The sequence below is a fragment of the Amphiura filiformis genome, chromosome 3 (genome assembly GCF_039555335.1).
Source record: "Amphiura filiformis chromosome 3, Afil_fr2py, whole genome shotgun sequence".
In the NCBI taxonomy this organism is placed as follows: Eukaryota; Metazoa; Echinodermata; class Ophiuroidea; order Amphilepidida; family Amphiuridae; genus Amphiura; species Amphiura filiformis.
In genome coordinates, this window is record NC_092630.1 from 73333842 (window position 1) to 73359542 (window position 25701).

At 35.2% G+C, this 25701-nt stretch overlaps 2 protein-coding genes across 2 annotated transcripts in view; one reads left to right on the top strand and one right to left on the bottom strand.

Annotated features, from left to right (window-relative positions):
* The window catches only part of LOC140149099 (cilia- and flagella-associated protein 46-like), a 114706-nt gene that overhangs the window by 62117 nt on the left and 26888 nt on the right, over positions 1-25701 (bottom strand). Inside the window, exons 13-27 of the mRNA XM_072171266.1 lie at positions 25161-25351; positions 24525-24621; positions 23823-23954; positions 23090-23207; positions 20503-20626; positions 19460-19627; positions 16746-16902; positions 16135-16268; positions 15242-15454; positions 14838-15066; positions 14532-14690; positions 13922-14026; positions 13041-13213; positions 12192-12323; positions 10603-10774 (exon numbers count right to left, since the gene is read on the bottom strand). Coding sequence (XP_072027367.1) covers positions 10603-10774; positions 12192-12323; positions 13041-13213; positions 13922-14026; positions 14532-14690; positions 14838-15066; positions 15242-15454; positions 16135-16268; positions 16746-16902; positions 19460-19627; positions 20503-20626; positions 23090-23207; positions 23823-23954; positions 24525-24621; positions 25161-25351 — 2304 coding nt within the window. The remainder of the gene's footprint in view (positions 1-10602; positions 10775-12191; positions 12324-13040; positions 13214-13921; positions 14027-14531; positions 14691-14837; positions 15067-15241; positions 15455-16134; positions 16269-16745; positions 16903-19459; positions 19628-20502; positions 20627-23089; positions 23208-23822; positions 23955-24524; positions 24622-25160; positions 25352-25701) is intronic.
* On the top strand, positions 1834-6127 carry LOC140149091 (uncharacterized). Its single transcript, XM_072171255.1, has 3 exons — positions 1834-1972; positions 4665-4829; positions 5073-6127. The coding sequence occupies exons 1-3, from the start codon at positions 1834-1836 to the stop codon at positions 5780-5782; spliced, it is 1014 nt and encodes a 337-aa protein (XP_072027356.1). The 3' UTR covers positions 5783-6127.

Below are 25701 nucleotides of genomic sequence, written 5' to 3' on the forward strand. Positions count from 1 at the left end.
AAATGATAACATCATTTCCCGGGCATCGTTTATAAAGTTCAATGCCTGAATGATATATAAATAGCTCAGTGGGTGTGTGTGACTAATTGGGGAATTACTCTAACATTATCATCTACTTAATTCCAATTTGTGGATTCATTTCTGATGCATATCTTTTTAATTGTCAATCAATTAAGACATCTGTTCATTGTATTTTGAAAATAGCAAATAATAAGCTTCAAGCAATAAGCTTAAAGCCATCGATCACACTACATAAAAATTCTTATTTCGAATGGAAATTGATTGAGTGACAGCATTCACAGATGGAGCTCAATACCCAAATATAACAGTATCTATGACTACAATGTGTTTAAAGTGGTGACTTTTAGCTAAACAATTGCAATGATTACATTCAATTTAACAGCACAAAATACATTATATTTGTATAATGCAATCCTACAAAATCAACATCACCTACAGACAACCAGTGGTGGTGCCAGGATTATTTTGGTGTTGTTGTTTTTTTTTTTTTTGGGGGAGGGGTATGGGGAAAAGTGAATTTTTCGGGAGGGGGTGAATCACAAACCAAAATTCCTGCAAAAGTTGTAATTTTGGGTTTTTACTGGGGGCAACTTGGGTTCCCCAACTTTCTCTTGTATGCCGAGTACCAAATGCGTACTTTAAAATGAGGACTCATGTACAAAGATATAGGCACATGTACATTCATTGCCGATTTTTTATTGTTTGCTATACAGCACCTATCTTGTGCATGTACTTACTTTTGAAAAGTTTGTTGTAACCTGCAAAAAAATACATGACATTAAGTGGATTTAGTAGGATTCTAACCTGCAAACTATGTTTTCTAAGTCAATCCACTGCCAGGGTTTTCTTTAATGCACAAATAGTGCATATACATGCATTCATACACTTTGCGTATCCCTTCAAATCCAAAGTCCAACGTGCATAAAATCTTGAAAATATAGGCTTTCAAATATTCCATGGTTTGATATAGAAATATCCGATATTTTCACCCGAGAGTGATTGGGTCTATTATGCCTTCATGTAAGTATTGAATCATTTGAATGTCGCCAAGAGACAGTAGTCACCTAATGATAAAAAATTGTTTAAGATATTCTTAAAAAAGAATATTTTTGGTCACCCCCACCCCTATAAACTTTTAGATTCTTGACTAAAAAATGTAGTCAATAATTCAGTAAAATTGAGACACTTTGTTAAAAAAAAGTCTTCCAAAATTGAAAATTACCCATGGGCATTGTGTTATGAATACCCCTACAGAGGTGAAATTCACAATTGAGAAGGTACAAAAATACAGAATATACCCCTACAGCAAATTGCTTAAAGAAAACTCTACGTCCACTACTCATGATGCTACGAAAATACAGAACTAGTGCTTAAGCTGGATAACAGATGGTAAAAAAAGGTACATAGATGCATTTTTTTGGTGCTTTTTTTATATGCTAAAACAACCAACCTCAAATACTTATTTCAGTCCATGCATTCTGATTTTTGGCAAAGGTGCTTCATATTTTCCTATAGGCCAAAAAACCCCATTTTCATCAATAGATTAATTTCTGCAGTATCCATGTATGAGGTTTATAATAAGCTAAACATCTGATTTCTGTCCCCCGTATGTACACTATGAAACCAGAGTTACCTCCCACAGGCATTTATTTACCCTATGGATCACCAGGCTGTTGCTGAAGTTTGGCGGTTTGTCTGTTTTCAAATACATTATCAATTGATTTAAATTGGTTTGTTCTAGGTTTTAGAGCATGACGGGTTCGAGTAAGCAAAATCAGTAATGCATTTTAATTCATGATTTTATCCAGAATCATGGAAGACAGCAAACGTTGGGCACTTCAAATCAACCGCAAAGAACTTGTTAAGGATTTGCGTGTTGAGGAAATTCAAGATCATATGATGTTCAGTGGAATCATGGATGAAGATGACTTTGAAAAAATATCAAACTCAGGTAAGTTGCACTGGCATTTCACAACCTGTATTCCTGTAAGCTATACCATTTTTCACCCTGATGGGGCAGTGCCGTCAAGGTGTTGAGGCAGCTGTGATAAGTATAAATGCAAAATCGATGAGCAATGCATCGCAAAATTCATCGATTGTCCATCACTTTCCAAAAGTGCTGCATTGTAATTGCTTGGCGATCGAGTATAAATTCAGCTTTAAGCACATACAACTATGTCTGAAGTTGTGTAGTGAAAACTCCAAGTGGTGTAGGCGTGTGCCTGTAAAGATTGCCAATCCAGGAAACACAAATGAGAAATCTCAGATCTCAGAATGAGAATAGCATAAAAAGGCATTACAAACAACATCTGCAGCTAAAGGTATAGGGCGAGTTGGAGGTTAGGAAAAAAATTAACAGCCCAAGGTAAGGCCAAATTATCTCAAAGCTCCTGTGCACATTAGTTTATTCACGCGCATTAGAAAAAAAAAATTCTCCTTTTTTTTACTACCCAACTGAATAAGTCACCATCTCAGATGGTTTGACTGTCACCTATAGTGTAGAGCTTTATGTGAAAGCAAACAAATATACTTGTGCAAGTGACAGCTCAGCCTGTGTACGATTCCTTCTTGGATTTAGAAGCGTCAGTATTTTCGTCATGACCTCACCTGCCCATGAAGAAATCCTGAATCAAAATTTGCCCCCCCCCATTTTTTTCTCAACTCAATTCAAGCATGTGCAAGACAACATCGAAACAATGTTTTTGCTGTCAGCCTGTCACGACCCCAAAGGCGCAGTTCCAAACACGCATATTTTGCATGAAAGCAATGTTCAGTGGAATCAGTGGATTTGGATCATTTGGATCACAGGCCAAAGGTCAACAAAATAATAACACAATCACAAAGACACAGTACGAGTACGGACTAAAAGAAATCTGAACAGTGCACACTACACCTTGGTCTGGGGCGGACATTTTAAAAATGAATTTAGAAGAGCAGCAACGGCATCACTTGCATTACATTCCAGATGTTAAATCTACATCATATGCAAAATTTGAGGAAATTCGCATGCAGTCCGTTTTATTTTAGGGCCATTTGTCTATAACTGGTCTTTACATGTAGCCCTATGGAGAGAGTGCCCGTTGAGGGCGCTATAACCCCCATTTTTGGAACAAAAATGTGATTTATAAAAAACGGACTTGTGCGAATTTTCTAACAGTTTCAGAGTATGTAGTATGAACATGTAGAAATATAATCAAGTAGTTGCCCTACCTGCTCTCCTCCGAAAAAATAAAAAGTCCTATACCTCAATGATAATGAAACCTAGGTGACTAATATAATCGAGCCCAAACTAAGTATGTGGGGATGTGACAGTGTGAACGCTTAATAAATTGGCTTATATCGAACAATTACTATTTCAATAAGTTAAATTATGGAAAACTGATTGGGAAAATTGGGATATATTGCATTTTCAACACATTTGAATGAAGAATTGGAGGACATTGTTTCAGATACTTTAGGTGAAAAAAGTATGGGTGTCCGACGGATGACCTGCAGTGAACTGGTCAGGATGCCCGGATACCACTTAAAACATTAATACTTAATACAATAGCAGCATGAGGAAATTCGCACGAGTCCGTTTTATTTTAGGGCCATTTGTCTATAACTGGTCTTTACATGTAGCCCTATGGAGAGAGTGCCCGTTGAGGGCGCTATAACCCCATTTTGGAACAAAATGTGATTTATAAAAACGGACTTGTGCGAATTTTCTAACAGTTTCAGAGTATGTAGTATGAACATGTAGAAATATAATCAAGTAGTTGCCCTACCTGCTCTCCTCCGAAAAAATAAAAAGTCCTATACCTCAATGATAATGAAACCTAGGTGACTAATATAATCGAGCCCAAACTAAGTATGTGGGGATGTGACAGTGTGAACGCTTAATAAATTGGCTTATATCGAACAATTACTATTTCAATAAGTTAAATTATGGAAAACTGATTGGGAAAATTGGGATATATTGCATTTTCAACACATTTGAATGAAGAATTGGAGGACATTGTTTCAGATACTTTAGGTGAAAAAAGTATGGGTGTCCGACGGATGACCTGCAGTGAACTGGTCAGGATGCCCGGATACCACTTAAAACATTAATACTTAATACAATAGCAGCATCACTTTATTGTTCAATACAACACTTCATACAGTAGAATAGGACACTGAGGTTTTTTCACATTTGAAAAAAAATCTTTGAAAAAACAACAACAAAAAAATGCATTTTGCATTAGTTTTTCAGAGTTGGAGAGCTTTGAGACAACGCTTTTTTAATTTGGCCAAACACAAATGAAAATCAATATTTGTATCCACATTTAGACTCCCAATTGTGGTGTCACTATGCATGGTTGCCAGTGTTTACGTGTATGTGTTTGTAAGCACCATCAATTGAGGACACACACATGACAAAATGTATGTAGCTGTAGACATACATGCTTCATGGATTGGCATAAGGCACCATAAAAACACATTGTAAAACAAATGTCTGCAATTAGAGGTATAGGGTGAATCTCCAACAGTCCATGAAAATGAGGCAAATAAAACTCAAAGTGTATATTCTGTCCATGTTTGCTGGTGGTTACATGTATGGTTTTGTGTGTAATTCAAACCTTTATCAGCTTTTATCATGACTCTCTTTTTCCCATGTTTAGGAAAAAGTCGTAAAGAGCGAGCAAGTGCATTTCTTGATCATATTACAAAAAGGGGACCTGCAGCATTTGACCATTGTTGTGAGGCTCTTCATGACAACAAACAACAATACCTGAGTAAGAAACTAAGAGACGATGCTGTGATGCTGGCTAAGAGAGTAGGAAGAGGTAAGATTGGGTACATTTTAAAGGCATATTAAACTGTGCCCATGTAAATATTGTATATCCAAAATAATCCTGAGTAAGTCAGACCCATATCTTCTCTCAATCTATCTCCTATTTCTACCACTAACACTCAGTCACTGACCCCCACCCACCTGCCAACCCCACAAACATACAAGAGTTTCTCTTCTTCTTTCCTCACACAAATCTAAAATTAACCTCATGTGCTATGTTTATTTAACACTCCAGGAGCTAGAATGGAAGTTGACGCTGTGGCACTCCAACTCATATTACGGAAAAATGACAGCCTTGATAAAGCAAATTTAGAGTTACAACATCTACAACAGCAAAATGAAGAGCTTCAGAGAAAGAATGATCGATTAAGTGACCGATTGTCAAGAGAAAGAAAGAAATCTGCTGAGCTGGCTGAGGAGGGTCAAACCATGAAAAAAAAGGATGGTGAAAATGTCAAAAATATGTCCACATTATTTCAGGTAGTCAACGAGAGAAAGAAATATGCTGACCAAGTAGAACAAGATGTAAGAGATCTTGAAGAACAACTCTATCAGAAGGATGAAAACCTCAACATCAAAGAGGAAACAATTAAGAGGCTACAAGAAGGCAATCGGAAGGCTGAAGGTGATCTAATACAAGAGCGCAGAATGGTCAAAAACTTTAAAGGTCAATTGGAGTCTTACAAAAAGGACTTACAATTGATGAAACAGGATCTTCTCAGAGTAAGAGGTGAACGCATTGCGGCGAGAAAACAGGCTGATGCGCAAGGTCAGAAGGTCAAACAACTGCAGCATGAGTTAATGATATCAAGGCAATTGAAGAATAATTGTGAATCTGTAATCAAACATTTGAATGGGTCTGTTGAAAGTAAAGAACAACAAGCTCATGCAGATTTGAGTCGTCTTCTTCAACAGTATTTAGATCTAAAGCAAACAGTGTCATAGGCCTGGTTCAGGTTGGAGTTTTCTCCTTCAATTATGGACAATTGAACATGTATTAAGAGCAAGACATTATATTATGGAGTGTGGCCAGTAAAGCTCAACCGAAATTGCATGTCTTCCGAGCTGATATCCGATATCGATTTTATAATATCAGCCGATATCCGATCCGATCCGATATCGGTAAAAAAAAATTACGAAAAAAATTACAGTTTGTTATCCTTAACATGCAAACCATTAACTAATGTTTACCTTTTCATCTATCACATATTACAGATGCATTGGTTTTCCATGCATTTGTAATATGTGATAGATGAAGAGGTAAACAAACTGTAATTTTTTTGTAATTTTTTTCCATTTCTTTTTTTCAAATTAACTGTAAATAATCCTAGCACTTCAGAATAGGTCATGTGATTCTCCAAAGTTCTCAAAAACTTCAAAAAAAAAATAAAGTTTTTACCGATATCCAATCCGATTATCGGTTGAGCCCTAGTGGCCAGGTATCAGAGCTGTTAAACTAAGATGTGTAGGGGTGGACAGACCACAACATAGTGTTGTAACAAAATTGTTATTACGTTATAAGGAATAAATAACTAATAACACAAAAATTAATGTATAGCCATGACAGTCCCTGCTACATCAATTAGTACAGCCCTAATATTGTTTCAAAGAAAGGAACTTCACTGGCTTCCAGTTCATCAACAAATTAATAACAAGATTCTGCCCATACAAGAATATAACTCATCACTAGTGCCTTCAAAATTGAGTTCCTGCCTATTATAGTTCATTCTTAGTCAGTGGGAGTGATCTAGTTCGTAGACACATTTCTGATTGGACAATCGCATGATTTCGGGTGCCGTCTATCAGGCCGTATACGACCCCACGTCATCATGCGTCTTGATAATGCGTAACACGCGTGTAGAGGTGCTTGGCGTATGTATCGCGCTGGATGCGTGAACTAGTGCGGAATACGCGAACGCCGCTTAGCAATACGCCGCAACAGAATACGTGAAGTTGTAAACAAGTTTCGTTCATTTTATAATGAGGGAGTTTTTATGACGGTAACTTAGTTTTTGCTTAAAAAATTTGTTTGCAGTTATTAAAATAATATTTAACTGACTAAGAATGAGAATAAACGATAGGAATTTTTATTTTGCCTATCCTCTACCTATGATAGACGAAAGGCAGGTCCAATATTTTTATCGTAGTGGATACCCGCTGCGCCGGCATCCACTACTAAAAATATTGGACCTGCCTGTCGTCTATCACACGGTAGAGGATAGGCAAAATAAAAATTCCTATCGTTTATTCTCTAATTTGTCAATTTGGCTTACTCAAGGCAGTGAAGTCAGTATGTGTGCCAGTAGCAGCAGTATTAAATTGTGTGTGTTGGCGTGAACATGATAATTTTTATTGTATTGAAGTTGGTCATACCATGGAACAGCTTTCTTGTTCTGTTTCTGAGACATATTTTCACCATTTATGTTGTTCATTTTATGTTACATACCTTGCTTATGTATTGAGACATTGTTTATACACTGTATATAATTTTTCACTATTATTCTTTATCACTAGTACATATATATGTCTTTATATTAAATATCCACACATATAGTTTATATATATATATGACTATCCTGACTAAAAGAGAAAAGTTATAAATATACTATGATTCTCATCTCAGCTTCAAACACTAAATGTTCCTTTTTATTGTGTTGAAATTGGTCATACTAATGATACTATGCTATGGAGCTGTTTTGTTCTGTTTCCTGACACATGTTTTACCATGGTATTCATATATATGTTACATATATCTATCCTGTCAAAATAGTTGGAACATTTCAACATGGGTACTTCAAATATGCCCCACCCATTCCCCAATCAATGTTAGCAGTTGGGTTTTTGGTGTGTTTTTTTTGGTCATGCACCCATAGAGACATCCAACATTGATTGGAGGAGGTTTGTGCTAGTAGGAAACAGTTCAGACTTCACACCAAAGAAAACAAAATTGTAGTATGTCAAGTATAACAGAATTAAGGTTTAAAACAGTCCTACTTTTACAAAAGTGTTCCAACTACTTTGGACCGGGATTGTTTCCAGACATTGTGTATAGTTAGCATTACAAATATTTAGTGTTTGTAGAGGTTAGATAATATAACTTGTAACTTATAACTTGTTTGCCATTTCTCTTCCATATCTCGGTGTATTCTCTTGGCAAAGCCATTTCTATGCATAAATATCCACATATTATATATATCATATCACTACCCTGACTTAGTAAAAGAGCAATGTAATGGGTGCCATGATTCTCATTTTCAAAAACCTGTATGTGTGCATCCATATCAAAAGGATGCACTTGTCAGCTGCTACATGTGTCTCTTTTTACATAATAGCTACAGACCATTCCTAAACCATGTGACTTGAGATGTTTTCAAGTGACCTCCACTTGAGACAAGTCTGGCATTTATTCGTAAGCTATTATGTAAAACGAGACACATGTAGCAGCTGACAATTGCATCCTTTTGATATCAATGCACACATATTATAGTCAGAAATTGAAATGACTTTATGATGCATAAACCTGGAATGTAAAACAAGCATTTTTTCAACAGCTTTTACCTTGTTAAACTGCAAAAGGTATTTGGGTCTCACTTCATTTTGTGACCTCAAGAAAATCACATGTGGAATAGAAATATTTGAAGAGTTTAGATGAAAAACACATTGGACATCTGCTGTCTTGTATTGTTTTTATCAACATTGTTACTGATAATGTTATTCATTGTTCAGTATAATATTATAAGATATGCATTTTCTGAATGGACATAAAAGTAGTCTCCCTGATTAATACCAGGCTCTGTTATTACAAAGATATCTTCTTACACAAAATAACAATATCAATACAAAAATGCAAAAGGCAGCTTTTGCATATAATTTGTGTTGCATTTGAACTCTTCCTTTATTCCATGCACTCTTTGTGCAGTAAAATACATAATATTGATATAAAATTGGATCAATTGAGCTCAAGAAATCAAGATCGTACAGGTTTGTTTTTCACAAAGTCAGCCAAATTTCCTATTGTATATAATAATATATTGATTTATGTAAATAGATTGTCATGATTATTATTAGAGGATGGATTGGCGTAGTAGTAGTGGTCAGAGCAATTGCATTTCATAACTGTGGCCTAGGTTTAACTTCCTGCAGTGCCATAAGGCCTAGAATAGGGTAGGTAGATAGGGATTTTTATAGACTTTTATAGCTGTAAATTGCGTTTGATAAAGGTCTTGGAACTTTTTTTCTTTTTTTTAAATTTATTTTAAATTTATTTATTTCCTTTTAAATTTATTTATTTTTTGCAAAAAAAAAAAAAAAAAGTTTAGGGTCGGGCTTAATTTTAGGGTAGGTCAGGTTACACCAATCAAACAATTCTTTTTTTTTAGGCCTAAAAGTGAGCATAGGTGCCGATCCATAACCATCCTCGCACATTTTTGCCAAACAATTACTCCGGTTTTGCTCCTAAACTTGGACCTCTTCACATAATCCTGTCCTGTTTTACCCATCAGTTCTCCTCCTTATGTTATAACTGCATTACACTGCACTTCACAACAGCATTGAGATATGAATTGTGTATTATTTGATTTAGAAATGATTCATGTTTGTAGAAATGTATATTATTGAATCATTTAGAAATTCGTATCAAAATAGCTATACAATCGTATTATTATTATGTTATTCAAGTGTCTTATTGGGAAAGCTCATAATTATCTTTGTTCTAGATTCCATATTTAATGTACTTTTGTTTATATTCTTAAGTTATACTCTGTAACAAGGCCCCCTAGAATAGTAGTGCTTTGTCACTGAAGGAGCTACCCTGTATAATGAAAGTGCAAATAAATAAATATACAAAGGTACTATAGAAATCATAAGAAATGTTAACACATTTTGAATACCAGTAACCAGTTGGTCTTCTTGTACAAAACAAACACAAGAAATAGATTTTCAAATTGAAAGATGTGATAAGTGCCTTGTATTGGCTTAAATGAAATAACTCGACTGATTTAATATATGAAGAGTACAGATGCAGTACATATCATTTTTTCTTTATTTGGTGGGCAACTATAACTCGTCAAATATAAAGAACATAAAAAAAATATTTACTATTCATATTTTCAAAAATAAACATTGGATTTTAAAAAAAAAATAGGGTGTCAATTAAAAGCTAGCATTATATGCAGATTTTGGTAGCCTGAACACAAAAAGTTTGAAATGTCGTTTATCGGCTTTTGCATTTGAACTCTATATATGAAAAAAAGAAAAAGAAGTATTCTTGTACCTACTACCTCACTTTGAAACAAGCATCAAGGAAATATGTTCGTCTTTCAAAAATGTCTTCCCCTATATTATATTTTACTCACTGCCTGCACAATACTTACCTTCTATAGTCTATATATCTACCTCCAGTCAGCGGCACTACCTTTGAAGTTCAGCGTGTTCTGCGTTATCTTAGCGTTACTTGGTGCGCGTACATACTTTTACATGTGCGACCATAGTGGCGCATATATAGGGCCTACACACAAGAAACAATGTTTAGCCAACACAGCATACACTGAACTTCCAAGCTAGTGCCGGTGACTAGAGGTAGATATATAGACTATACTTGACTTGCCTTTTCCTTTGCTGCTGGAAGTGTTTGTAAAAATTACTGAACATTTACAAAATCAAGATTAATCTATTGACAACACTAGTGAGAATAAAAGTCCCAATAAAATAAGGCAAAATATTATTCAGCTGAACATTTTAGGGCAGAAACATTCAAGAGACCTTACCTCTACTTTCTTCTCTTTCCCTGCGGTGACAGCTAAACATTCCAGTATGATAGTCAAGGGCTGTTTAAGAAGCTGTCTTTCTAATGGTTCACTGACTAACATCAAGCATGCATTCCAGTATCGACGTGCAGCTGTGATCACCAAGGCATAGTTTTTAGATCTTCTTCCAAATCTTAAAAACAATAAGAACACAGAGTTTAATGAAGTGTATACTGTTTTTGATTACAGTACTTTTAAACAATATCTTTGTTGTATTCATCTTGATGAATTAGGGTTGAAGCTAATATTCTATGTTAAGTAATTTCACATTAAATGTTGCATGTGAAGTCTTTCTTGTATGATAGTTTTGTTTTGCCAGTTTTAATATCTTTATTTTTGTCATGTTCCACATATGCAATAGTTTTTATCTGTTTCAGGTACCCTCAATTCTCAGCAAATCGAGGCTGTATTCATTTTAGATTTATTTGCTTCATTGCATTCACAGCCATAAACCTCCTCTTGCAGTGAATGGAAATTGTCTAGTGTGGCATCATGAGGGGACACTCTAGCTGGAACCTATAGTAGGAATTCCAATTGAATGAACGCAGCTTTCAATAGTGTGACGATTTTTTTGAGTACACTGCGCGATGTACGCCAGCGTGTGCGACTGTGCGCGAGTAACGCTGAAGCGAAACCAACCATGCCAACGAACTTATGACTGGTTAGCATTGTATGCAGGGTCATGCATTTTCGTTGTAGTTTGAAATATGCGCTACATGATCACGGTTGGATCAAGTATAGCTGTTGAAAGCTGCGTTCATTCAATTGGAATTCCTACTATAGTATAATGATGTAACTTAAGTTTGTATTGACCTTTATTTTAAAATCTCTTTCATCTTTGTTTAATGTTATGATAAGTGATTTGGAAATAAAAGTTAGTTGATTGATTCTATAAGCTCAAATGTCTTGATTTCATTCTAAGCAATGAAAGTGCTCCTATGAAATCTAATAATAAATCATCATTCTAATATACTGCACCGAAAAAGTATCCTTACACTTGGAAAAAAAATCCTAATTTTAAAACTAAACCATATTTGGGTAAATTTTTTTAATAAATGCTTGTAACTGGATTCCCTCCCCCCCAAGTGTAAGGATGATTTTTGGCACAGTATATAACTCTTGTTTAAGGAATACCTAAAGCACAAAAACATGATTCAAACACTAGTCAAATAAAAGAACAATACAAGTGGTGGTTTACAATAAACTATAAACTATTCACATATATTCTGTGAAGTGCCCTACGAGATTTGCGGATTATGGGTAGCACCCATGATAAAAACACTTTGCACTGCAAAAAAAAAATTATACCATTACCCTATTATACATTTAAGTTTTTGTTTACTTTTGTCTACTACCCACCTCCATAGTTTACATACTGCATTAGTTTTTATCTATCTTTGTCTTTGTGTTGTTCCCCACATCAAGTTGGTATACCTGGCTTGAATCTTTCTGTCTAAATACGTAAGGTCACTTTACAGTTATCTGAGGTTTGTCACTTTGAGAAACTTAATTCAATACATAGACTTATTTGAAGTCTGAATCTTGCTTACCTGGCAGCATTAAGGAATGATTCCATAGCAGCCCTGCGTATGACATTCTTGCCTTCCATGTTGTTGACAAGACTACATCCCTGGATACAACTAGAATAGCTTAACATCTCATACCACACCATCTCTTTGTGACTACAAAATAAAAGATAATATTTAAGATATTAACATGGTTAATATAGAGTTTGTGCTGAGCTGAGCTGACAACATCACTTGATGTGCACATGAAGTGATGTTTTTAGCAACAAGCTTAAGATCTTGATTCTGCCCTATCCATATTATTAGCCTCTGCTGCAGCTTCTGACCATAGGATGGGTATTGATAGGTTAGTACATGTAAGTGCTTTTGACCAAAGAACCATCCCTGTCTAGCTAAATTGCCATCAACGCATATTATGTATGATGCTGTTTGAAATCTTCAATTCTTCCTTAAATAGGGCCAGGTATTTGTAAGCTTTGGTTTAATCATAATAGAAATGTGGAAATTGTGTGAATTAGACAATCTTTAGCTTGTTTTAGTTGTTGAAAGGGATTCAATCATGTTTCACCGTTGTTCATCACCATTTAACAACTCATGTCTGACACAGATCACGCAGGCGCGTCATTGTTAAACAGTGATGAACATTGGTGAAACATGATTGAATCCCTAATTAAAATTGATTTTGAGGAAAATATTCCTATCTGAGGAACCAAGAGTTCATTTGAAATGGTGTTGTCGGTTGTTGGAATTTGCAGCATATGATACTTGTTAAATAGACAACTCTAAAATGAAAGCAAGAAAATTGATACCATATGCCAAAAAAAACAACACCTCATTTTGTTTGAATACGTCACATACACAAGTGAAACCTACCTCTCCATTTTGCGCATCTTAGTTGCCTTGTCCTCAAATTGCAGAGCTTTCTCAGTACATCTCATAACCAACTGGTGATTCCTACTTCCTAGAGCCAGAGCTGATAGTCTTGTCCACACTTGTAATTCTACTAGTAGATCTGACCATGTGCAGGATTCAGCCATGTTACAAACCTAACATTGATAAAAACAACCAGTAATCTTATTACTCAGATAGTGCATACCGTAAAAACTTGATAGTTAGCATATGTGCTTACTTATTGAGCGCTTTTGAAAACATGAAATTGTACCAAAGTCTGGCGCTTTACCAACTGAGCTAATGGGGTTGAGACATAAATTTGCAGGTTTACTTGTTCGTATATAACTATGTGTATCGATGATTTGCTCAAAACCCTTTGCACCTTTGTGGATGGGGCACTTCATGTTTGCATGTTTACAGTTCTCAGAAAGGTCCCTTCACACTTGCCGATGCATGTGCCATATTCTTTGTACAAAATAGTACCAGGTCATACGATTAGCAAAAAAGTGCAAAAGAATGTTTAATCTTATCTGCACTAGTAACTCCATCTGGTCCTGCCACATTTAAAGTCACATGGAGAGTCAGAAAAGTCATATGGCAAATTTGGAGTTGACAGCATAAGGGAAAAAAAAGCTTTATCTTTGCTCAAGAAAACAGAGATTCAAAAGTTCATATCTTAGAATAAGAACACAATATGGCAAAAATTAGGGGAGTATATCAGAATCTTTCAATAATAATCATAGTATTTCGCAAACATTCAATTTAATGCATACTTGATAAATATCTGAGAGACAACAGATCAACTAAGCAGTAATACATATGTTGCTGGCTATTATTGGTCTGTTAAAGCCGACACTACTTACCTCAGCCAATGGTGGAGCTTCTTTGAAGTCCATCACACCATTGCCATTGAGAGACTGCATTTCTAAAGCAACTAGGCAGCGATTCATTGGCTGCTGGTTACTTGTCTGTGAAAACACGAAATCATTTTAGCAACATAATTTTATAAGTCAACCCATACATTGATATCAGCACCAATTATATAGGAATTGTGAAGGTACTTACTGTTGCTATGCCTTTACACATAAATTCACTTTTTGTACGATATCTGTTGCTTGTTGATTTAAGAATTAAAAAAATTGACATGCATATGCCATTTAACCACCTTTTTCTATATTGCAGCAGACTTTATGTGTCTCTTATTAGATCCCCTTTTCAGGATGAATTCCACATCTAATGATCCTTCAATGTCTTCCTTATTTAATTTTCACCCAATGACCTTTGTTTCCAGTCACCCATCCAATCATCACTTTGTTTGATGCAAATCTGTCTTTTCCTCCTAAATATTGCATTATCATATAGTATGAAAATTTACAAAATACCATACCACATATTGTATAATGCTACCTAATTAATTACCCCTTCTATTCACAGACCTCTACTGAATACCGTATTTTATCATTAATTACTTACATCATCATCTGAATCAACTGATCCCAGATTTTTGTTGATTTGTTGGTTGAGCATCTGTTTAACTTGTACCCATGTAATGATGAGTGGATGTCGTACAGCAATTGGGATGATGTCAAGCGGTTTGGTGCCATTGGTTACCTCCAGTCCGTAGTTACAAACCTAGGAAATAGATGTTTAAAAGTTACAATATATTTTGATTTTTCCTATGAAAACAACTGTTATCCTTTATACAATATAAACATTGATAACAATTATGATCAAGTATACACAATTAAGAAAATGTGAGCAGTGGAGAACTGTTCGTACCTCCAATGCTTGCTTGATATCATCCAATCCTTCCGGGTCAACCAGCACCGTTTTACTCTTAGCGCTATGATGACTAGCTACAGACTTGGCTTTTCTGGATGGTGAATCTTTACGTGATGGTGAAGTTGGTGGAGATTGCATCACATCCTTAGTTTTGCCACTTGGTATCCATTTCTGAATGAGACCAAAGGCTAAGGCATTGCATAGATTGATCAACATTACGGTTTCACTGAAAGAAAAATAAATATTACAACTTTAAACAGCTGTTCATATTTGTGGAAGATACATCTATAAGCTTGTAACTGAATATCTTTGATTCTAAAATGTTGGCATATCGCACATGTTTTGGTAGATTTGGCAAAAGGTCTTTGCAAAAGCCTACAAATCTAGTGCTTGGAACTTACCCATCATGACCAACTTGTTTCAATGCTTGCAGTAATTTAGCAAAAGTCCCCGTCAACTCTCTGTGCCTTCCACTTGACAGCAGGTGGTTATTATAATTCCAGAGATATGTAGCAGCACTGCATACAATCCATGGCTCATTCAATTGAACACCTAACTCTGCTGCTCTCAAGAAACCTTTGGTGGCAGCTTCTGAAAGCCCTTGAATCCAGTTACTGAAATCAACCATTAACAGAAAATAACATGAATTTAAGCTAGAGTCCGAAGTTTTCCTTTTATGGAAAACAGAAAAAAATCACGGAATCGGAGGTACAACACGGAAAATGACATTTTTGTATGATATTAAAAAATTGTTAAAAGATAAGAGAAATAAATGTTAAAAACAATCATGAGTTGTGTGCGTCAATTTTTATGATAAATATACTGTTTAATAATACTGAAATAAAGGTATTTTACCAAGGCATGAACCCCCTATATCCCTCCAAACATCGTAACAGTCAGCCTATTATCGTGAGCATATTCCAATCAGAGCATATTGATCACGATATTGAACACCTTATTTTGACATTAATATCATTGTTTATACATTTTAAGCTTTATTCATGAAACAGCGATTTACAAATTTTAGAACACAGATTACAACACGCAAAATGAATTTTAGAAAACGGTAAACTTCGAACTCTAATTTAAGCTTCAACATAAACTGATGCTTTATATCTGTTTTGTATTCATATTAAGAAATTGTTGCAAATTTGGTCACAAAACAAATCAAAAGTAACAACAAAACCTACAAGTTCTTTACCACATATTGCAAAGCAGTATGATTAAAAATGACCTGAATAAACAATATTTAAATTAAATAGATAGCACAGAAGATATTGTATTCCTGACTCACCAGTAATCAATCCAATCAGGATCATCTTCTGGTTTCTTGGCAACATAACCTTTAGGTCTCTTGCTCTTGTCCTCTGGTGGAATAGGCTTGTTGTTTAAATCAATACCCTCAGATCTCAAGAGATGTATCAGAGCCTGCAATATTATAATGCAACATTAATGGAACAACATTAGACAGATAATATGGCAAAGTTTTGTAATTCATATCTGAAAAGGCTTTCAGCATAAGATATTCTAAAAAGTGGTACAGGTGAACTTTGTAACATAAAAACGAACTAGTTTTGGATATCGGATGGACTTCAGTTGCCAAGTAATTCTTTGTTATATTAAAATTAAAAGCAATAGAAAAACTCCCTGTAAAAATATAAACATCTGATACATGTGGAGAGTTTTAGATGAAACATTTCTTGGCTGGATTGTACAATCAGGTTCACTATTCACAAGTTTTACTTTATTCCTGCACAATGCACTGTTCTTAAAAGAATCATAGGGTGTCAGACAGAAGTACCACATTGTACAAGTGCTTCCATTTCACATTTATACATAGTTCAAACCCAGTCTTCAACACTCACTTTTTTGTTGATATAAAACATAATGAATTTTTCAACTCACCTCAGAATTCAGGAAGTGTATTTGTGCCAGTGTTCGTATCAGATCTTTGTCTGAGTGGGGTACTAGTTCAGGCTGTACAGGCTGTTCCATTGCTGTTCTAGTTCTTCTGCTTGTTGGACTCTCTGATTGAGGTGGTGGATCTGAAGTTCCACCAGCACTGTATGTACAATTCAATGATCAAAGTCAAAATGTGTTGGCTAGGCTATTATTAATGCTTATAGACCTCACTCCCACTTAATCTAATGTAGCAAAGCAAAGATGATTCAGGGATTTTTGTCACTCTGTGTTTAGTGTCCGTTATTTGCCAAAAATGTTTCATTCAATTTTGAACAATTATTTGGTGTTTTTGTTGAAGGAATACTGGCATTTTTTTCCTGCTGATGATCTGTACTTTCCTGTCACAGATGTAATGTTTAAACACTACCAGATTCCTATTGCTGCCACCCTCAGAGGTACACTACTGCCCAGCTACTTCATTGGTACTGTGTGGTTACTCTAGAGTACACACATTGGAATCACATGTATTTAACAGTACACATGCTGGTACTGGATTGGTCCTGCACTAAGTAGATGAGCCACAAAGTAGCTAGACAGCAGTGTACCTCTGGGGTCACTAGCACTGGGAATCTGGCAGTGTATGTTTATAGTACAATTATGAACATTTAGCACTCTCTCATCCTGACCATGAATTTTATGTAGACTGCATGTGAGTAACATTTTACAAAAGCTGTAGATGATACTTCTTGCATAAAACAAAGGCATGTGTGGTTTACTTGTTTCAAGATTATGAAACAAATGCTCTATCTAGTACATCACAGCACTTCCATCTTACAAGTAGTCACTTCATCATTTACCAAGAAAAGTGTGACAAGAAACTCAGAATTAACTTTGCTTGCCCTAAATAAATATGGTCGGTAATTTATCTTACCAGCATTTCCAGATCTTGTGTACTTTAGGAGAAAATTGGCTGATTTAGAGTACAGAAATGTCACAAATCTATACAACACAATACATTCAAAGCAGACTAACAAAAAGATGTATACTATTTACATGCTGCAATAATCTTAACACACAAGAAAAGTTAAGAAATATCAAAGTTAAGTTTAGTGTTACATGGTTTCAAAAGACACATCTGGATGCCTTCTGCATATTTGCAACAGAGATAGGTTGTAAAGATATTGCTCATTGCATCTATATATACATTTAGGATTGCACATTAAGCAAAATAGTAACAACAAATACAACATATTTTCAAAGATATTGGGATTCAAACCAAACTGTCTGTCAATGAACAACTGTTGATATTTGTTGAATTCCAGTAAAACTCAGTCGTTGGTTGATAATAGACAGTTTTGTTTCTTTCATAATCATAGTTTTAAAAAGCAAATCGAGTAAATAATGGTGGGCTAAGAGAGTAAAAGAGTCTACTAAGATTCCTACTACAATAGAAGTAAATTTTGAAATGACAGAAAGATCCACACTCACTGGAAATACACTCGTCTACGCCTGAGAACAAATATAGTGTAAAAGTACAGTTTTACAACAAACATTCTATGCAACTAGGATAGTTGTACTGAACCAATTCTTGTATATTTTTTTAATCACTGCCATTCCAACAAATTCTAACATATTTTTAAATAAATGGAATGATTTGTCCTTTATTACACACCGGTCTCTATAAGAACCACTGAAATAGTGTTAATTTCCATGAAACTCAACAACATATTCTCTTGACCATTCCTATCAATCAGGCTGCGACAAATCGCCTGTCCGATAGCCCGGGGCAATCACATTTTTTGTCGGGCAATTAAAACTCTGAAGAGCTGTGCCCGATCGGGCAAGTCTAAATTTAAACCAATTAAAGCTTGATGATTTAAAATGGAGTATTTCTGTCCAACTTGGCATGTTCACAGAAGTAAAAAAACGTCAAAACAAAGTAGAAATCTTCTTGAAATGGAACTCAAATTTCGCTAGGCACTCGTATCCCACACCAGACTTGCAGACATATACATGTATATATGCTAATGAACATCACGCCGTTCGTGACGTATTGGAAGTTTGGCCAATTATAGAACCTGTTTCGTGCAAATATCATGACGTCAATGACATTAGCTGGCCATGTATTTGCATATGATTGAAATTGAGATGTATTAGTGGTTGGCGAAATACGTAAATTGCCGTGACTTTACTGATAAAATACACATTATTTTCCACATGTAAGAAACAAACAGTGAAATAATTGAATGAAATGTTCATTTTTTATGCATTTCATGAATACTCATTTATTTATCAACTTAACTGAGAAAAGTATTGGATTTCCATAAGAATGAAACTGCCAAATTCGGCACACTTACGGTACTATGCACTGCACTGCATGATGTGTACGGTATGTGACTTTGTCGACAATTGTTGCCGGGAATATTGGTTAATTTCGGGCAATTTCGGGCAACCAATTTTTGGATATTGCCTGCCCGATCGGGCAAGCTAAAAAATAAAATTTGTCGCGGCCTGCTATCAATGATCAAAAATGCTCATTTTGAGGTTACTAACTGGAAGTGATGATACTACAATCTATCCTGGCTTGTCTCAGTTCAAGATCTTACACACAAGCCATGCATAGCCTAAGTTTGGAGCATTCCATCCCTGTAACATTAACTGCTATATATAAATCCCATATTTATGCCCCAAAGAACATGTGTTGTTACTTTGCTTACCTTTCAGTGCGGGTTTCTGGTCTGCTACCAACAGGAGGAGCAGGAGGTTCCTTGGTTGCTTTCCATCTATCATCATCATAAAGGAGACAGAATCTAGCAGCCACTCTACACACATCCCATACCTCTTGCTTCCTGGCTGTCTTGGCTAAATCTGCCCATAGTCTTCCTCTGTTAGTTGACAGGAAAAAAATTGAACTGGTATTTACTTTATTATTACAAAACTGAGAGAGAAATTAGAAACCTGACTGCATGTGTCCAATGCATTTGCCTTATCAAGTGAGCGCAGTGGACACAAATTAATATTCATATGTTAGCATTGAGTTGTCTCATTTCTCTTGAAACAAGCAATACACATTCTTTAACATAGAAATACAAAAATTAGTTGTTATTTTTATTGTATGTGTGATGCTACATTTGTTCATCCTTGTATTCTTGTATTGGCTAAGTTTTACAATAAGGTATATACATCATCCCTGCGCTTTATCCTGTGAGCATGCATTCTCAATATATTCAGAGTGTGTATGGCAGGAGTGGTGTACCATATAAAGTTGTGACAAGGTTGATATAGCAACTATAAAGAAATTGCCACCCATGTGTTGATTCTTGGTTTGGCTTCTTGGTTTTAGGAGTGTATTCATATAATTATAAATTACTATTAAATGATTCTAGCATTGAATGGACAAACTAGAGGTATGCATCTTAAACACTTGCTATATACTTAATGGGTTTAGAGCAACAAAATTTTACAATCACATTCTAATTTGACACTTATGCAGTTTAGGAATATGCACAGATGTAGATACACTGTGCAGATGACGTCACAGGCTACTGTCCCATTATTGATTGTGTGGGATTAGGACTAGTAATGCTCATCACAATTGTCTGTTGACTTCAAGTTGTTAACCATGGAAGCATAATGGAATATGCTGGTAAAAATCCCACATGTTCATCAAATTCACCTACTATAAGTCTGATACCATTTAGGGTCACAAAAAGACACTTCTTAATCATTCTAGCATTTCCTTTTTTTAAACACTGCTTACCTGTCTCTCTCATTCTCATTACCAAGTCGTTTGATATGTCCATTACATTTCTTGACACATTTCTGAAAGTGTCTGCATTTTGAGCCTAGTTGATTGATGACTGTAGCTCCTCTGCCTGCAGCACCTGTTATGACATGGCACAAAGACACACAAATCCTTATAGTAATTAAGAGGTTTAAGAGAATTATCACAATGTATTCTTTCCCTCCAATTGGCCAAGGAAGAAAAAATGTCATCCTGACTAGAATTCAAACTTGATACCCCTTGCTATCCAGCCAGCACTCTAACCAACCAAGCTATCCAGGAAGCTATACTGTGATTCAACTTTTGATAGTGACATAAATACTTTATCGCGATTGCAACACACCACAAGTGTGCCAACAAACCGCCCTTGTACTCATGTGTGTATGCTCTGCACAATTAACTTTTGGTGCATGACCTAATAGAGCAACCATCAAAATATTCACCTTTGTCAATATCAAACTTGAGATGAACTATATTGACAGTGAAGTTTGAATGTTTGACTCAAGGGAGTGAAAGAATAAATAGCAATTACAGTGGTGTACAAATTTAATCATTTACTCCTTTCTTGGAATCTGAACTTACAGGCTCATCTCTATCTTTAATTGAAAATATATATAATTTGGTTTGAAAATCCTGTGATTATTTCAAAACTTATGATTTAAGATCACATACAGAATAATTGTCTAGTATGGATGGATTTGTGATCAATTTTGTTTTTCATTCTGTCTCTGCAAAACATAGGAAATGTTATTTTGGTTTTACAAAAAAAAAAAACTCTATGGTAGTCATGGTGTACTCAAAACCCATGTTCTTACATAACAACCCATTGATGGAATAAATAAAGGAGGAAACATATTTAATTAATTTGATGTAGAAAATGGAAGCATTAAAAAAGACAGCAAATTTATGATATGATTACAAACAAAGCGCAAGTGTTTCTTATAAGTTTATAAGTTAAGTATAAGTCTTATAAGTTAAAATTGTTAATGAAAACAGCACTTAAGCAAAAATATGTTTTCAAATACTAATTAACAATACGTAATAAAATGCCTCAGAGCATTTACCAAATTAATATAGAGCAATGAAAGAGCACATGGTACATGATTTCATTAACATTGTAAGTGGGTTGATATTGTCAAAGGGTTATCATAGGCAGTGCCCATTGTTTTGCATGAGTAGAAGATAGCAACCAGAAGAGGAGTTATCAAACTTTAAGAGAACATGTTTTAGATATGTGTTACATTAAAGACTACAATTCCATGTTTAGGGTATCATTAGGTATGCAGTCAATACAGTTTGTTAAGGGGGGAAAAGGCATGTTCCAGTATGTTATGTTCACACATTTTCAGGAATTAAAAAAAATGTAATTTACTGTGAATTATCGTTTTTAACCCGAATTTTGTTCTTTCCCACCCTTTTCTGGCTACTACATCTGATTGTGAGCTTCATTGACAAGGAACATTTGATATACAAAACAAAGGCAACAAGCTCATGAATATAAGCATGACTCCTCCACGTTCACCAAGGCTGTATGTTAGACATTTCAAGCAATGAAATTGAAATTTGGTGCAAAAGAATGGTAATTTTCAATGAATGTTTGAAGATATAAATCCTCCACCTGGTGCACCAAAATTATTGAGTAAATACCAAAGATGAGGCACCAAGGGGTGATGGATGGACCAAATGAAGCAACAATTTATGCAGATGAAAATATCCATGGAAATGCCTAAGACCTTGGTCAGAAGGGAAGGGAATGAAGGTCTGTGGAAGCTACCCGATGGGTATAATATCATGTAAGCATGAACTGGTTATCCAAATTATAGCAAAAATACAAACCAACTAGCAACATTAATCTTAATTCGGAAACAAACACTTCTCAAAATGGCACGATTTTTCTGTTAACGGGAGATTTTAATCAACAGCAACAATTTGACGCTTGAAAGTATAGAAGGTCATAAACTTGTGCTTCTCTATTGTTATGCACCGACACTCTTCTTACATTCAATCGACAACGTATAACAATATGTGATGATGGTTTCAACAATGAATCAATGTCAGCAGTATCAAATGATGAATGAATGTCAAATGCTGGGTGAACTGAAGCAATACAGCAAATGTTATACCAATTGATTAGTCATTAATGAATCAATCTTACTCTCTCCTGCTGGTTTGTCTCTGTCAGATGACACACGTCGTGAGTCTTCTTCTACTGAATAAAACACCATTTAACAGGTTGGATATATCATAATGTTACAGTAAATGGGTCATCTATAAGTATTATCTATAAGAAATTGAGTACTACTTGCTAAAACCTATATATAGTTTAGGCCAAGATAGAATTCATATATTATGACACCTCGACTTGGTTGCTATACATGTTGAGATACATACATTATAAAACATTCTGCATTTATTAGGTGTGATAGAGTAGACACTTATTCCAAAAATACAAAGCATTAAAGTTGATGCTTTCAAGAAGTGATTTGTTTACCAAGAATAGCTAATTCAACTCGCGTTTCTCACATTTCAAATTTTAACATCTTTGTAGTTGATTTAGTCCTACCTTTTGTTTCACTTTCACTCTCCAATACCAACAAGAAGGCGTCAGGAGACAGTGCCTGACCAGCTTTCATGAGTAGCGCCCTCTTCATGCGCACTGTACCAGCAGCACTTTTCCTGGCCTGTAAATTGAAAGAATTTATTTTTTAATGACAGAGTCATATTTGTGAAAACAAAGGTTATTTGAAATCAATTTACTAATATTGGTGATGTTACATTTACATTTGAATTGTTCCATTTGATAAAGAAACACTTTCTTGTTATAATTATTCATTTGATCTTCAGTTTGATCTCAAGGTCGTTAAATGAAGATGCCAGTTTAAACTCTTCACACCCTTGCAGGGTATAAGACAATAAGTAACAAATAATATATGAGTAACTGCATACTGCAAAAGTTGTCTTTTTCATGTGTGTCATTTTGGGGGCTTTGTTGGTGTTGAAATAATGCTTGTTTTTAAATTCATGATTTTGATTGCCTTTTTATTTTCACAGTAGTTGTGTTGAGCACAAAAAGCATGAAAATTAACATTCCACAAACACTACCACTTTTACAGTAATTTGATTGTCATGCATGTAATCATTTGTTGTGATGCTTTCATGCCCCTTTTGTATGATACTAATTAAGATTTGTTTGCATTAATCTTCAAGCCTACTGATGCTTTGCCCCTTGGACCAATTCTTGAGATTGACATGTTTCTTCAGATAAGAGAGGTACAGGTGTCAGGTACAGCACTTACCTGTTCAACAATCATGGCTGCCTGATCTTCTTGACTGTCTGGTGGTTTATACAACTCAGCTCTTAGCTCTAGTCTATGTAAGGCAGCCGTCAACCTTTCATTGTACTGCCCACCATCATCCAAACTTAATGCCTGTATCATACATATACACATATACTTGCAATTTAGGCACAAATTATCAAACTATTATATATTATATTGAATTGTAGATATCAAATCTTGCATGCAAATATTTTCTGAAGTAGTGTAGATTTTTGTATGTATACATTCTTATAATTGGCACCTTCCTGCCATTGATGGGGTGAATATCGATACCACACTGATGTCACATACTATAAAACAACAAAAGGGAGACTAAGAAGGGTATCACATGGTATTTTGTTATTTTATAAAAATGTGATACCCTTTATGATCACGCTTTTGTTGTATTGTAGTATATGATATCAAGGAGATATGATATATCCATGTTCACCTTATCAACAGCAGGAAGGTGCCAAATAACAAGGGTCTATATCATTCTAACCAACTGCTTAGGACCTTAAGGGTACAGCTTTTATTTTCAAGTTCTTTTAAGTATATTAAAAAAGTTGAGGAGGTCACTTTCTAGTCTACCTGCATACATGAAGTGATGGCAGCCTCCAGTACTGGTATCAACGTTTTTAAAATTAAATTAATGAATTGGATGTTACTGTTTATTCCTACCTTTTTGAGATGTTCCATTGCCACCTGTATCTGTTCTTCATCTTCCTCACATTTAGCAAGCTCAGTGTGAACTTGACAACGTAGTAACACCAGCAAACTGCATTGCAAACAAAAAAGAAATTCACTTTAATATCACATTATTTTAGCCAGTATTTGTTTCCGTATACCCTACCTCTACTCAACCTTAACTATGCATATGTATGTATAAAGGATTCTTTTTAGAAGCCCTTTTCACTGAAATGAGGGGTAGGGTATTCTAGACGAAATTCCGAACCAGACTTAAGTTTTGAGTGTCTTAGTTTTGCCATGGGTCACATAATGTATTGAAAAATAAACAAGCAAACAAACAAAGTTTCAGATTTGTATTGTAATACCTTTCCAAAATAGTAAAGGTGACAGTCCATACTTGCAAGATGTTCAATGACCAACAAATAGGCCTTTTCAAATAAATCCAAAGAGCCTTCTGAATAAATAAAGCCTACATGCCTCACATCGATGTGGACATCGTTACTGCGCAACTCACCATGCGCAGTAATGATGGTCACTAACAATTCGCACATTGGCATGACATATGAAGGGTTCAATTGCAAATGCTTCCAGGATTTTCTGAAATTGTCTATTGCCCATTTTGCCTACCTGGCAATGCTTTCTAATGCTTCAGCCACAATGGTAAGTGGCTTGCGTACATGCTCTCTCAGATTAGCTTGCAGTAGAGGTAAACATATGTTCCACATAGTGACACATCCAGCCTGGATTAGGTTGGGATCCCCAAGACGTACCACATTGGTGATGCCCTCAGTCAGACGATTCATAGCTCGGATACGAGTCTGAAATTCATCAAAGATAATGCACATGTTAAAACTGAGAAGATTGAATTTGTGTTTAGAACGCTACGCTTTGTTTCACCACCATTTTTGTAGCAAAATCAGTGCTTTTACACAAGCATGCTGACAAACGCCTTTGTACACTTGTGTAATTAATCTATGGGATGTGTTAATAAAGCTCAAATCGATATTGCAACCAGTGACCCTACCTCAATACCAAAGTTGAGGCCAACTAAAGTAAAGATGAATCTATTACTAATTCCAATTACAAATTGAAACAGTAAACCAATTTAACGTAAAAGAGCTATATTCTAATATTTATGCAAAGGGCGGTCTGATTAGCAACTTATTTT